Source organism: Ascaphus truei, chromosome 4, assembly GCF_040206685.1.
Source record: "Ascaphus truei isolate aAscTru1 chromosome 4, aAscTru1.hap1, whole genome shotgun sequence".
Classification (NCBI taxonomy): domain Eukaryota; kingdom Metazoa; phylum Chordata; class Amphibia; order Anura; family Ascaphidae; genus Ascaphus; species Ascaphus truei.
The window spans coordinates 3,213,111-3,227,069 of NC_134486.1; the positions used below are offsets into that span (position 1 = coordinate 3,213,111).

General features: G+C 61.1%; 1 protein-coding gene across 1 annotated transcript; it reads left to right on the plus strand.

Moving 5' to 3' along the window:
• The first annotated feature begins 488 nt into the window (after positions 1 to 488).
• On the plus strand, positions 489 to 13,956 carry LOC142491872 (uncharacterized). Its single transcript, XM_075594691.1, has 4 exons — positions 489 to 715; positions 8,257 to 8,396; positions 11,150 to 11,279; positions 13,862 to 13,956. The coding sequence occupies exons 2-4, from the start codon at positions 8,271 to 8,273 to the stop codon at positions 13,954 to 13,956; spliced, it is 351 nt and encodes a 116-aa protein (XP_075450806.1). The 5' UTR covers positions 489 to 715; positions 8,257 to 8,270.
• The last annotated feature ends 3 nt before the right edge of the window (positions 13,957 to 13,959 follow it).

The following is a 13,959-nucleotide window of genomic DNA, read 5'->3' on the forward strand; positions in this document are numbered from 1 at the left end:
TGCTGTATTGATAATGCATTGCTGTATTGATAATGTATTGATAATGCATTGCTGTATTGATAATGTATTGATAATGTATTGCTGTATTGATAATGCATTGCTGTATTGATAATGTATTGATAATGCATTGCTGTATTGATAATGTATTGATAATGTATTGCTGTATTGATAATGTATGGATAATTCATTGCTGTATTGATGCCCTTATTAATGGTGATATAACCGGGCTGCCGCTTTTATATCTGTGTATCCCACCTCTATCTGCAAATGACCCACAAGTGGGCGCGGCTTGTTACACATGCCCTTCCCCCAGGGGGCGCGGCTTACAGGCAGGACAATAGCACAATGGGCGTTCCTAGCTGGCAGTGCCCGCCCCGAGCAGGCGTGGCTTTCCCCAGTGGGCGTGTCCGGCTGCTCCTGTGGGCGTGTCTTGAGAACAAGCTGGTTATAGCGCCAAGCCCCGCCCCCAGTGTGCGTGCCCCGCGCGGTAGTCTCCTCCCCGTGTGGGCGTGTCCCGCACTGTGTGGGCGTGGCTTCCTCTCCCTGCCCGGTCTCCCCGCAGCACGTGGTGTGCAGCTCCGGCTCTGACGTTACGTGTCTCCCGGTGCCGCACACATCACGTGATCACATGGCCGCCGCGTGCTGCTGCTGGAGGATGGGAGCGAGTTCCGGGGCCGCGCGTTCGGGGCACGCGTGTCCGTGTCCGGGGAAGTGGGTGAGTAACGGGGAGGGGGGGGATAGAGAGTGGGGAGGGAGGGGGGGATAGAGAGTGGGGAGGGAGGGGGGGGATAGAGAGTGGGGAGGAGGGGGGGGGATAGAGAGTGGGGAGGGAGGGGGGGGATAGAGAGTGGGGAGGGAGGGGGGGGATAGAGAGTGGGGAGGGAGGGGGGGATAGAGAGTGGGGAGGGAGGGGGGGATAGAGAGTGGGGAGGGAGGGGGGATAGAGAGTGGGGAGGGAGGGGGGATAGAGTGGGGAGGGAGGGGGGATAGAGAGTGGGGAGGGAGGGGGGGATAGAGAGTGGGGAGGGAGGGGGGGATAGAGAGTGGGGAGGGAGGGGGGGATAGAGAGTGGGGAGGGAGGGGGGATAGAGAGTGGGGAGGGAGGGGGGGATAGAGAGTGGGGAGAGAGGGGGGATAGAGAGTGGGGAGAGAGGGGGGGATAGAGAGTGGGGAGAGAGGGGGGGATAGAGAGTGGGGAGGGAGGGGGGGATAGAGAGTGGGGAGGGAGGGGGGGATAGAGAGTGGGGAGGGAGGGGGGATAGAGAGTGGGGAGGGAGGGGGGGATAGAGAGTGGGGAGGAGGGGGGGATAGAGAGTGGGGAGGGAGGGGGGGATAGAGAGTGGGGAGGAGGGGGGATAGAGAGTGGGGAGGGAGGGGGGGATAGAGAGTGGGAGGGAGGGGGGGATAGAGAGTGGGGAGAGAGGGGGGGATAGAGAGGGGAGAGAGGGGGGGATAGAGAGTGGGGAGGAGGGGGGGATAGAGAGTGGGGAGAGAGGGGGGGATAGAGAGTGGGGAGAGAGGGGGGGATAGAGAGTGGGGAGGGAGGGGGGGATAGAGAGTGGGGAGGGGGGATGGAGGGGGGATAGAGAGTGGGGGGGGGGAGGAGGGGGGATAGAGAGTGGGGAGGGGAGGAGGGGGGATAGAGAGTGAGCTGGGGGGGATAGAGAGTGAGCTGGGGAGGAGGGGGGATAGAGTGAGCTGGGGAGGAGGGGGGATAGAGTGAGCTGGGGAGGAGGGGGGGATAGAGTGAGCTGGGGAGAGGGGGGATAGAGTGAGCTGGGGAGGAGGGGGGATAGAGAGTGAGCTGGGGGGAGGGGGGATAGAGAGTGAGCTGGGGAGGAGGGGGGGATAGAGAGGGGGGATAGAGAGTGAGCTGGGGGGAGGGGGGATAGCGAGTGTAGCTGGGAGGGAGGGGAGGGGGGATAGAGAGTGAGCTGGGGAGGAGGGGGGATAGAGAGTGAGCTGGGGAGGAGGGGGGATAGAGAGTGAGCTGGGGAGGAGGGGGGGGTAGAGAGTGGGGAGGGGGGATAGAGAGTGAGCTGGGGGATAGAGAGTGAGCTGGGGGATAGAGAGGAGGGGGGGATAGAGAGTGAGCTGGGGGAGAGGGGGATAGAGAGTGGGGAGGGGGATAGAGAGTGGGGTGGAGGGGGGATAGAGAGTGAGCTGGGGAGGAGGGGGGGATAGAGAGTGAGCTGGGGGGGATAGAGAGTGAGCTGGGGAGGAGGGGGGATAGAGAGTGAGCTGGGGAGGAGGGGGGATAGAGAGTGAGCTGGGGAGGAGGGGGGGATAGAGAGTGAGCTGGGGAGGAGGGGGGATAGAGAGTGAGCTGGGGAGGAGGGGGGATAGAGAGTGAGCTGGGGAGGAGGGGGGATAGAGAGTGAGCTGGGGAGGAGGGGGGATAGAGAGTGAGCTGGGGAGGAGGGGGGATAGAGAGTGAGCTGGGGAGGAGGGGGGATAGAGAGTGAGCTGGGGAGGAGGGGGGATAGAGAGTGAGCTGGGGAGGAGGGGGGGATAGAGAGTGAGCTGGGAGGAGGGGGGGATAGAGAGTGAGCTGGGGAGGAGGGGGGGATAGAGAGTGAGCTGGGAGGAGGGGGGGATAGAGAGTGAGCTGGGGAGGAGGGGGGATAGAGAGTGAGCTGGGGAGGAGGGGGGGATAGAGAGTGAGCTGGGGAGGAGGGGGGGATAGAGAGTGAGCTGGGGAGGAGGGGGGGGGGGTAGAGAGTGAGCTGGGGAGGAGGGGGGATAGAGAGTGAGCTGGGGAGGAGGGGGATAGAGAGTGAGCTGGGGAGGAGGGGGGGGAATAGAGAGTGAGCTGGGGAGGAGGGGGGATATAGAGTGGGGAGGGGAGGAGGGGGGATAGAGAGTGAGGAGGGGAGGAGGGGGGGATAGAGAGTGGGGAGGGGGGATAGAGAGTGAGCTGGGGATAGAGAGGAGGGGGGGATAGAGAGTGAGCTGGGGGAGGGGGGGATAGAGAGTGGGGAGGGGGGGATAGAGTGAGCTGGGGGGAGGGGGGGATAGAGAGTGGGGAGGGGGGATAGAGAGTGAGCTGGGGGGAGGGGGGATAGAGAGTGAGCTGGGGAGGAGGGGGGATAGAGAGTGAGCTGGGGGGAGGGGGGATAGAGAGTGGGGAGGGGAGGAGGGGGGGATAGAGTTAGCTGGGGGGGATAGAGAGTGAGCTGGGGAGGAGGGGGGGATAGAGAGTGAGCTGGGGAGGAGGGGGGATAGATAGTGAGCTGGGGGGAGGGGGGATAGAGAGTGGGGAGGGGGGGATAGAGAGTGGGGAGGGGAGGAGTGGGGGATAGAGAGTGAGCTGGGGGGGATAGAGAGTGAGCTGGGGGGATAGAGGGTGAGCTGGGGGGGATAGAGAGTGAGCTGGGGGGGATAGAGAGTGAGCTGGGGGGATAGAGAGTGAGCTGGGGGGATAGAGAGTGAGCTGGGGAGGAGGGGGGGATAGAGAGTGAGCTGGGGGGAGGGGGGGATAGAGAGTGGGGAGGGGGGATAGAGAGTGAGCTGGGAAGGAGGGGGATAGAGAGTGAGCTGGGGAGGAGGGGGGTAGAGAGTGAGCTGGGGAGGAGGGGGATAGAGAGTGAGCTGGGGAGGAGGGGGGATAGAGAGTGAGCTGGGGGGAGGGGGGATAGAGAGTGAGCTGGGAGGAGGGGGGATAGAGAGTGAGCTGGGAGGAGGGGGGATAGAGAGTGAGCTGGGAGGAGGGGGGGATAGAGAGTGGGGAGGGGGGATAGAGAGTGATCTGGGGGGGAGGGGGGATAGAGAGTGGGGAGGGGAGGAGGGGGGATAGAGAGTGAGCTGGGGGGGATAGAGAGTGAGCTGGGGGGATAGAGAGTGAGCTGGGGGGGAGGGGGGGATAGAGAGTGGGGAGGGGGGATAGAGAGTGGGGAGGGGGGATAGAGAGTGAGCTGGGGAGGAGGGGGGCATAGAGAGTGAGCTGGGGAGGAGGGGGGATAGAGAGTGAGCTGGGGAGGAGGGGGGTAGAGAGTGAGCTGGGGAGGAGGGGGGGATAGAGAGTGAGCTGGGGAGGAGGGGGGGATAGAGAGTGAGCTGGGAGGAGGGGGGATAGAGAGTGAGCTGGGAGGAGGGGGGGATAGAGAGTGAGCTGGGGAGGAGGGGGGGATAGAGAGTGAGCTGGGAGGAGGGGGGATAGAGAGTGAGCTGGGGAGGAGGGGGGATAGAGAGTGAGCTGGGGAGGAGGGGGGGATAGAGAGTGAGCTGGGGAGGAGGGGGGATAGAGAGTGAGCTGGGGAGGAGGGGGGGATAGAGAGTGAGCTGGGGAGGAGGGGGGGATAGAGAGTGAGCTGGGGAGGAGGGGGGGATAGAGAGTGAGCTGGGGAGGAGGGGGGGATAGAGAGTGAGCTGGGGGGGATAGAGAGTGAGCTGGGGAGGAGGGGGGGATAGAGAGTGAGCTGGGGAGGAGGGGGGGATAGAGAGTGAGCTGGGGAGGAGGGGGGGAAAGAGGGAGCTGAGGAGGGGGGGGGATAGAGGAGCTGAGGAGGGGGGGGGATAGAGAGTGAGCTGGGGAGGAGGGGGGATAGAGAGTGAGCTGGGGGGAGGGGGGATAGAGAGTGAGCTGGGGAGGAGGGGGGGATAGAGAGTGAGCTGGGGAGGAGGGGGGGATAGAGAGTGAGCTGGGAGGAGGGGGGGATAGAGAGGGGGGAGGGGGGATAGAGAGTGAGCTGGGGGGGAGGGGGGATAGAGAGTGAGCTGGGGAGGAGGGGGGGATAGAGAGTGAGCTGGGGAGGAGGGGGGGATAGAGAGTGAGCTGGGGAGGAGGGGGGATAGAGAGGGGGGATAGAGAGTGAGCTGGGGGGGAGGGGGGATAGCGAGTGAGCTGGGGAGGAGGGGGGATAGAGAGTGAGCTGGGAGGAGGGGGGGATAGAGAGTGAGCTGGGGAGGAGGGGGGGGTAGAGAGTGGGGAGGGGGGATAGAGAGTGAGCTGGGGGATAGAGAGGAGGGGGGATAGAGAGTGAGCTGGGGGGAGAGGGGGATAGAGAGTGGGGAGGGGGGATAGAGAGTGGGGTGGAGGGGGGGATAGAGAGTGAGCTGGGGAGGAGGGGGGGATAGAGAGTGAGCTGGGGGGATAGAGAGTGAGCTGGGGAGGAGGGGGGATAGAGAGTGAGCTGGGGAGGAGGGGGATAGAGAGTGAGCTGGGGAGGAGGGGGATAGAGAGTGAGCTGGGAGGAGGGGGGATAGAGAGTGAGCTGGGGAGGAGGGGGGATAGAGAGTGAGCTGGGGAGGAGGGGGGATAGAGAGTGAGCTGGGGAGGAGGGGGGATAGAGAGTGAGCTGGGGAGGAGGGGGGGATAGAGAGTGAGCTGGGGAGGAGGGGGGGATAGAGAGTGAGCTGGGGAGGAGGGGGGATAGAGAGTGAGCTGGGGAGGAGGGGGGATAGAGAGTGAGCTGGGGAGGAGGGGGGGATAGAGAGTGAGCTGGGAGGAGGGGGGGGGGGGTAGAGAGTGAGCTGGGGAGGAGGGGGGGATAGAGAGTGAGCTGGGGAGGAGGGGGATAGAGAGTGAGCTGGGGAGGAGGGGGGAATAGAGAGTGAGCTGGGGAGGAGGGGGGATATAGAGTGGAGGGGAGAGGGGGGATAGAGAGTGGGGAGGGGAGGAGGGGGGGATAGAGAGTGGGGAGGGGGGATAGAGAGTGAGCTGGGGGATAGAGAGGAGGGGGGGATAGAGAGTGAGCTGGGGGGAGGGGGGGATAGAGAGTGGGAGGGGGGGATAGAGTGAGCTGGGGGGAGGGGGGATAGAGAGTGAGCTGGGGGGAGGGGGGATAGAGAGTGAGCTGGGGAGGAGGGGGGATAGAGAGTGAGCTGGGGGGAGGGGGGATAGAGAGTGGGGAGGGGAGGAGGGGGATAGAGTTAGCTGGGGGGGATAGAGAGTGAGCTGGGAGGAGGGGGGGATAGAGAGTGAGCTGGGGAGGAGGGGGGGGATAGATAGTGAGCTGGGGGGAGGGGGGATAGAGAGTGGGAGGGGGGGATAGAGAGTGGGAGGGGAGGAGTGGGGGATAGAGAGTGAGCTGGGGGGGATAGAGAGTGAGCTGGGGGGGATAGAGGGTGAGCTGGGGGGGATAGAGAGTGAGCTGGGGGGGATAGAGAGTGAGCTGGGGGGGATAGAGAGTGAGCTGGGGGATAGAGAGTGAGCTGGGGGGATAGAGAGTGAGCTGGGGAGGAGGGGGGGATAGAGAGTGAGCTGGGGGAGGGGGGGATAGAGAGTGGGGAGGGGGGATAGTGAGTGAGCTGGGAAGGAGGGGGATAGAGAGTGAGCTGGGGAGGAGGGGGGTAGAGAGTGAGCTGGGGAGGAGGGGGATAGAGAGTGAGCTGGGGAGGAGGGGGGATAGAGAGTGAGCTGGGGAGGAGGGGGGATAGAGAGTGAGCTGGGGGAGGGGGGATAGAGAGTGAGCTGGGGAGGAGGGGGGGATAGAGAGTGAGCTGGGAGGAGGGGGGGATAGAGAGTGAGCTGGGGAGGAGGGGGGGATAGAGAGTGGGGAGGGGGGATAGAGAGTGATCTGGGGGGGAGGGGGGATAGAGAGTGGGGAGGGGAGGAGGGGGGATAGAGAGTGAGCTGGGGGGATAGAGAGTGAGCTGGGGGGGATAGAGAGTGAGCTGGGGGGGAGGGGGGGATAGAGAGTGGGGAGGGGGGATAGAGAGTGGGGAGGGGGGATAGAGAGTGAGCTGGGGAGGAGGGGGGCATAGAGAGTGAGCTGGGGAGGAGGGGGGATAGAGAGTGAGCTGGGGAGGAGGGGGGTAGAGAGTGAGCTGGGGAGGAGGGGGGGATAGAGAGTGAGCTGGGGAGGAGGGGGGGATAGAGAGTGAGCTGGGGAGGAGGGGGGATAGAGAGTGAGCTGGGGAGGAGGGGGGGATAGAGAGTGAGCTGGGGAGGAGGGGGGGATAGAGAGTGAGCTGGGGAGGAGGGGGGGATAGAGAGTGAGCTGTGGAGGAGGGGGGGATAGAGAGTGAGCTGGGGAGGAGGGGGGATAGAGAGTGAGCTGGGGAGGAGGGGGGGATAGAGAGTGAGCTGGGGAGGAGGGGGGGATAGAGAGTGAGCTGGGGAGGAGGGGGGGATAGAGAGTGAGCTGGGGAGGAGGGGGGGATAGAGAGTGAGCTGGGGAGGAGGGGGGGATAGAGAGTGAGCTGGGGAGGAGGGGGGGATAGAGAGTGAGCTGGGGAGGAGGGGGGATAGAGAGTGAGCTGGGGGGGATAGAGAGTGAGCTGGGGAGGAGGGGGGGATAGAGAGTGAGCTGGGGAGGAGGGGGGGATAGAGAGTGAGCTGGGGAGGAGGGGGGGGATAGAGGGAGCTGAGGAGGGGGGGGGATAGAGGGAGCTGAGGAGGGGGGGATAGAGGGTGAGCTGGGGATTGTGTGAGCTGGGGAGGGGGGGGATAGTGTGAGCTGGGGAGGGGGGGAGAGTGTGAGCTGGGAAGGAGGAAGGGGGGAGAGAGTGTGAGCTGAGGAGAAGGGGGGGGATAGTGTGAGCTGGGGAGGGGGGAGTGTGAGCTGGGGAGGGGGGAGTGTGAGCTGGGAGGGGGGAGTGTGAGCTGGGGAGGGGGGAGTGTGAGCTGGGGAGGGGGGAGTGTGAGCTGGGGAGGGGGGAGTGTGAGCTGGGGAGGGGGGAGTGTGAGCTGGGGAGGGGGGAGTGTGAGCTGGGGAGGGGGGAGAGAGTGAGCTGGGGGGGGGATAGTGTGAGGGGGAGGTGGATAGTGTGTGCTAGCTACGGTACTTGGGAGAGCGTCAGAGGTCCCGGCGCTCGATAGGCTAGCTACGGCGCGTGGGGCTGGGCTAAGTGTGTCCTCAGCCCGTTCCCAGCTGCGGTCCTGTAGCAGTGAGGACACACTTACCCCAGCCCCACGCGCCGTAGCTAGCCTATCGAGCGCCGGGACCTCTGACGCGCCGTTCCCAGCAGCCCCCCGGCCGATGTGTCCTGGGCTTACTCCCTTTAATGCCGGGCACCCTGACCCTGGGACTGTAACACATCCCCGCAGGGCGTTATACTGAACTAACTGGTTATACGGTGGGTTAGAGGCGGCACCAGGGATAGCCAGGCCCGGGAGGCGGCACCAGGGATAGCCAGGCCCGGGAGGCGGCACCAGGGATAGCCAGGCCCGGGAGGCGGCACCAGGGATAGCCAGGCCCGGGAGGCAGAGAGCTCTGTGCGTGTCGGGGGTTGGCTTTCCCTAGCAGTTGGGAGACTTACTGGCCTTGGTGGGTGAACCCCTGACCTGAATGTCCCTGTGCCTCCCGCCCCCAGTTTTCCAGACCGGCATGGTGGGGTACCCCGAGGCCCTGACAGACCCTTCCTACAAGTCTCAGATCCTGGTCCTCACCTACCCGCTGATCGGGAACTACGGGATCCCCCAGGACCAGCAGGATGAGTTCGGACTCAGCCGGGTAAGGGAAGTGCAGGGGGGTGGCGAGCTGGTGGGGGGGGGGAGAGAGGGTTGGTGGGACTTGGGGGTGGGGGCGGCGAGCAGGTGGGGGGGGGGAGAGAGGGTTGGTGGGACTGGGGGGTGGGGGCGGCGAGCAGGTGGGGGGGGAGAGAGGGTTGGTGGGACTGGGGGTGGGGGCGGCGAGCTGGTGGGGGGGGGGAGAGGGTTGGTGGGACTGGGGGGTGGGGGCGGCGAGCTGGTGGGGGGGGGGAGAGGGTTGGTGGGACTGGGGGGTGGGGGCGGCGAGCTGGTGGGGGGGGAGAGAGGGTTGATGGGACGGGGGTGGGGGTGGCGAGCTCGTGGGGGTGGCGAGCTGGTGGGGGAGGGTTGGTGCGACTGGGGGGGAGGGGGGTGGCGAGCTGGTGGGGGGGGGGGAAGAGGGTTGGTGGGACTGGGTGGGTGACACTTGGGTTCGGTGAAAGTCCCTGACAAAAATACCGTTACGGGTTTTGCATACAATACGCCGCCGCGCCCCCCTCCCACAATCCCTGCTCTGATTGGTTGGATATTTCTGTGCTTCAACCAATTAGAACAAGAGAACATTTCACTGATCATAAGTTTATTGGGTAAGAAACTCAATGAGAGCAGTAAGGTTACACGGACCCCCCCCTCGAACCTTTACACGGACCCCCCCCTCTCCCCCCCTCGTACCTTTACACAGACCTCTCCCCTCGTACCTTTACACGGACCCCCCCCCCTCGTACCTTTACACGGAACCCCCTCGTACCTTTACACGGACCCCCCTCCTCTCCCCTCGTACCTTTACACGGACCCCTCCCCCCTCGTACCTTTCCACGGACCCTCCCCTCGTACCTTTCCACGGACCCCCCCCCTCCCCTCGTACCTTTACAGGACCCTTCCCCTCGTACCTTTACACGGACCTCCCCTGTTCCAGCTCTCGGGTATGAGTCTGCCTGTCTCTCCGTGGCTGGGTAGCGCTCTCTCTCTCTCTCTCTCTCTCTCTCTCTCTCTCTGTGGGATTCCCAGCTCTCGGGTATCAGTCTGCCTGTCTCTCCGTGGCTGGGTAGCGCTCTCTCTCTCTCTCTGGGATTCCCAGCTCTCAGGTATCAGTCTGCCTGTCTCTCCGTGGCTGGGTAGCGCTCTCTCTCTGTGTGGGACTCCCAGCTCTCGGGTATCAGTCTGCCTGTCTCTCCGTGGCTGGGTGGCGCTCTCTGTCTCTCTCCCTGGGATTCCCAGCTCTCGGGTATCAGTCTGCCTGTCTCTCTGTGGCTGGGTAGCGCTCTCTCTCTCTGTGGGATTCCCAGCTCTCGGGTATCAGTCTGCCTGTCTCTCTGTGGCTGGGTGGCGCTCTCTGTCTCTCTCTGTGGGATTCCCAGCTCTCGGGTATCAGTCTGCCTGTCTCTCCGTGGCTGGGTGGCGCTCTCTGTCTCTCTCTGGGATTCCCAGCTCTCGGGTATCAGTCTGCCTGTCTCTCTGTGGCTGGGTAGCGCTCTCTCTCTCTGTGGGATTCCCAGCTCTCGGGTATCAGTCTGCCTGTCTCTCTGTGGCTGGGTAGCGCTCTCTCTCTCTGTGGGATTTCCAGCTCTCGGGTATCAGTCTGCCTGTCTCTCCGTGGCTGGGTAGCGCTCTCTCTCTCTCTCTCTCTCTCTCTGTGGATTCCCAGCTCTCGGGTATCAGTCTGCCTGTCTCTCCGTGGCTGGGTGACGCTCTCTGTCTCTCTCTGTGGGATTCCCAGCTCTCGGGTATCAGTCTGCCTGTCTCTCCGTGGCTGGGTAGCGCTCTCTCTGTGGGATTCCCAGCTCTCGGGTATCAGTCTGCCTGTCTCTCCGTGGCTGGGTAGCGCTCTCTCTCTCTGTGGGATTCCCAGCTCTCGGGTATCAGTCTGCCTGTCTCTCTGTGGCTGAGTAGCGCTCTCTCTGTGGGATTATCTCGCATTCCTTCCCGTGGCCTTGAGCCTCTGCTCCTGATAACTGTGCTGCTCCGGCTCACATACGTGTGCGTGATGTTTCCGCTGCTGCTCCGACTCACATACGTGTGCGTGATGTTTCCGCTGCTGCTCCGGCTCACATACGCGTGCGTGTTGTTTCCGCTGCTGCTCCGGCTCACATACGTGTGCGTGTTGTTTCCGCTGCTGCTCCGGCTCACATACGTGTGCGTGATGTTTCCGCTGCTGCTCCGGCTCACATACGTGTGCGTGATGTTTCCGCTGCTGCTCCGGCTCACATACGTGTGCGTGATGTTTCCGCTGCTGCTCCGGCTCACATACGTGTGCGTGATGTTTCCGCTGCTGCTCCGGCTCACATACGTGTGCGTGATGTTTCCGCTGCTGCTCCGGCTCACATACGTGTGCGTGATGTTTCCGCTGCTGCTCCGGCTCACATACGTGTGCATGATGTTTCCGCTGCTGCCTGTCACCCTGAGGGGGGGGGGGGGGCCTGTGTCTGTTACTGTGCTTCCCTTCCCCCCCCCCCCCCAAACAGATCAGGTATTTGAGATATCCCTGCTTCAGCGGAGGGAGTGCCCCCTACTGGAGCAATGCCCCTTTACCCCATACAATGCATTGCAGGCCCCTCGGGCAGTGAAGGGTTAAGGGCGTTTCCACAGCGCTGCCATTCAATGGTCTCCTACCACACACAGTGCCTCTCACGTATGGCCTTGTGTGTGTGTAATATATATATTTATTGTGTGTGGCTCAGTACCACTGCTTGTTACCCGTGTATCCCTGTGTCTGATCCGTGTGTTCCCTCTCCCCAGTGGTTCGAGTCCGATCGGATCCACGCGTCGGCGCTGATCGTGGGAGAGAACTCGGGGAACCACAGCCACTGGAGCTCGGCGCTCTCACTGGACCAGTGGCTGAAGCACCACGGAGTCCCTGGACTGGAAGGTACTGGGGGGAGGGGGATGGTGTGCCTGGGGGAAGGGGGGAGAAGGGGGCCTCGGTTTGGGGGAGATGGGCGGGTGATGGAGCCTCTAGGGGGCAGTGGAGCCATTTCTTCTTCGCTGTTGTCATTTCTGTTTAAAAAGGCGCAGTACCGGCAGCACGCGCCCGCAGGGGTGGGGGGCCCACAGGGGTGGGCACCCGCAGGGGTAGGCGGCGCAGGGCCACGCACCCGCAGGGGTAGGCGGCGCAGGGCCACGCACCCGCAGGGGTAGGCGGCGCAGGGTGTGACGGGAGACGCGCTTAATAACACATTTATATTTCGTGGGTCCTGATTGAGCAGAACAGGTTGAGCAAAATAAACTGAGATTTATTCCCTTGATAGGCAAACACACGACAACTGCAGAATACACTTAATAATTACACTTACGGGTAGAGGAACAGGGGGTAATGTCCAGAAAGGTGCCAAAGCACCAGAAGATTGTCCTTTAAAATTTAGTCCTTTTGCAAATTGCCAAATAAATAGCCCCAGTCCAATCCTTCTGTGAATGGGCAAAGTCTTTTCTTGTTCTTTGGGGTTTGTTCTGGAATCCCCAGGGCTAACGAAATCCTGAAGCAGGGCAAGTTTCCTTGTTGCGATGTTTTTAACCCCTTGCTTTCTGGAATCGTAGCCGCTGTACTTAGATCTTATCCGCTTGAAGAAATCAGGTAACAACAACAGCAACAACAACAACACAGGAATGAGGGTTACAGGCCTTTTTAAGGACAAGGGCCTGTGAAGTGTTACATTAGCCTCATCCCATTGGCAAGGAATTATCTTCCTCCTATCAGAACCTGCCATGTCACATGGGCAAATCCTACAGCCAGCTCAGGTAACTCTGAGCATGCTCAGTAAGCAGATTGGTAGCACTGCTAAGTAAAAAGGGGCCACTCATTTCTGGGGACGCAATGTCTGGAGTTTGGTCCCAAGGTGTGAAATATCCAGGATGAGTAACAGGATCTGCTACTCAGGGAATAGTTCCGTGGGCGCCTATAAAATTTTACCACTATAAAGGATATACGAAAACCAAGCCTGTTGGTTGTGAAGATTGTTGATCCTCACGGTGGGCTTGAAAACAAAGAGAAAGCACAACACATAGCGTAATACTGTTGAAACATATAAGACAAGTTGTTTGTTTAATGTTTCAACAGTATTACGCTATGTGTTGTGCTTTCTCTTTGTTTTCAAGCCCACCGTGAGGATCAACAATCTTCACAACCAACAGGCTTGGTTTTCGTATATCCTTTATAGTGGTAAAATTTTATAGGCGCCCACGGAACTATTCCCTGTCCATACTGTTTTCCTGACCAGGGGGTCAGGCTTTGTGTCCTAGGCAGCCCCTTATGTATAGTTTTAATTAATATATAAGGTAATAGTTACTACACCACACACATTACGGTTAGCGCTACCTGTTTTGTTGTTTAGGATCTGCTACTCAGAAACATCCTGATTTAAGTGACACTTTAAGAATCTGGGGTCTTTCATCCCCTAGACGCATCGGCATCTCCCAACAGGGGGCTCATGTATGCATAACATTTGTTCCTTAATGCATTACAAAGGCAGGCAGAAAAAAATAGCATCCTGCTGGTACATTTTAAAACTGCAACAGAAAGGCACTTTATCAAAAATATATGTTTCCCTTATGACAAAGTTATATTTTTAATAGGTGTGTTCTTGGGGATCATCCAAGATGATCTGGGCACCCTGTAAGGACCGCAGCCCTCCATCAGGCATGGTTCTTTGCACCCCGGTGCCTGGGAGCAAATCTTCTGGCTGCCCCAGAATAACAGCAGCACCCAAATCTGGCAAGCTCCCTGCTTGCCGGTCACCAAAGGTAACCCTCCGTGTGTGCCTGCTCAGGACATCAGCAGGCTGCATCTCGACTGATGCACTTGGACATCCTCTGCTCACTGCTGCTAGCTCTGAGGTGACAAAAGCAGCATCTGCCTGGGACATCCCTCTTGGTTGTGGCTCCATGGCTGTGCTCTGTTCCTCTGTGTGGGCCAGCCCAATCTGGGTTACTGGCCCTGCAGCTGGTGAACGTTGCCCCTGATGGGGGTCCCCCAGACCGCTCACGGTCCGGGCAATGTGGCCGGATGTGGCCCACCTTGTGGCAATGATAGCACGTCTCTCAAGCTTGAACTCCCCAGTATAGGGCGTGACGCTGCCCACTGTATGTTTGGGAGTCCGCTGAGGTGCAGACTGGTCCCCTCTAGCCGGAATGGCTGCCTCTCTGGGGACTGCTGCGTTGCTCACCAAGGCTCTGCTGGTTACATATTAATTTGCTGGCTCTGCTGCGTCCACAGCAGTTACTCTGGGAACGTCCTGTTCCCCGCTGACAAGGTGGGAGTGAGGGGTCCTTCCAAGCGCTGTCGACAGGAGCTGTACCCACTGTTCATAGCTAACCCCTTCTCCCCAGGCGGTGAGGAGTGCAATGAGACCAAAAGGTAGCAAGTTCGGTCGCCGCAGCAACTAACCCATCTGCACCCCCTGGCACCACGCCACCCTCTTCCAGGCGGTCACTGACATCCTCCCGCTGTCCTTGCAGCCCCGGAGCTGGAGGGACCGCCTGCACTCCGTGCTGAGTACTGTTCTGGCGGGGCCATCCTGCCCTCATATTCTTCTATGTCCTCCTCCAGCTGACTC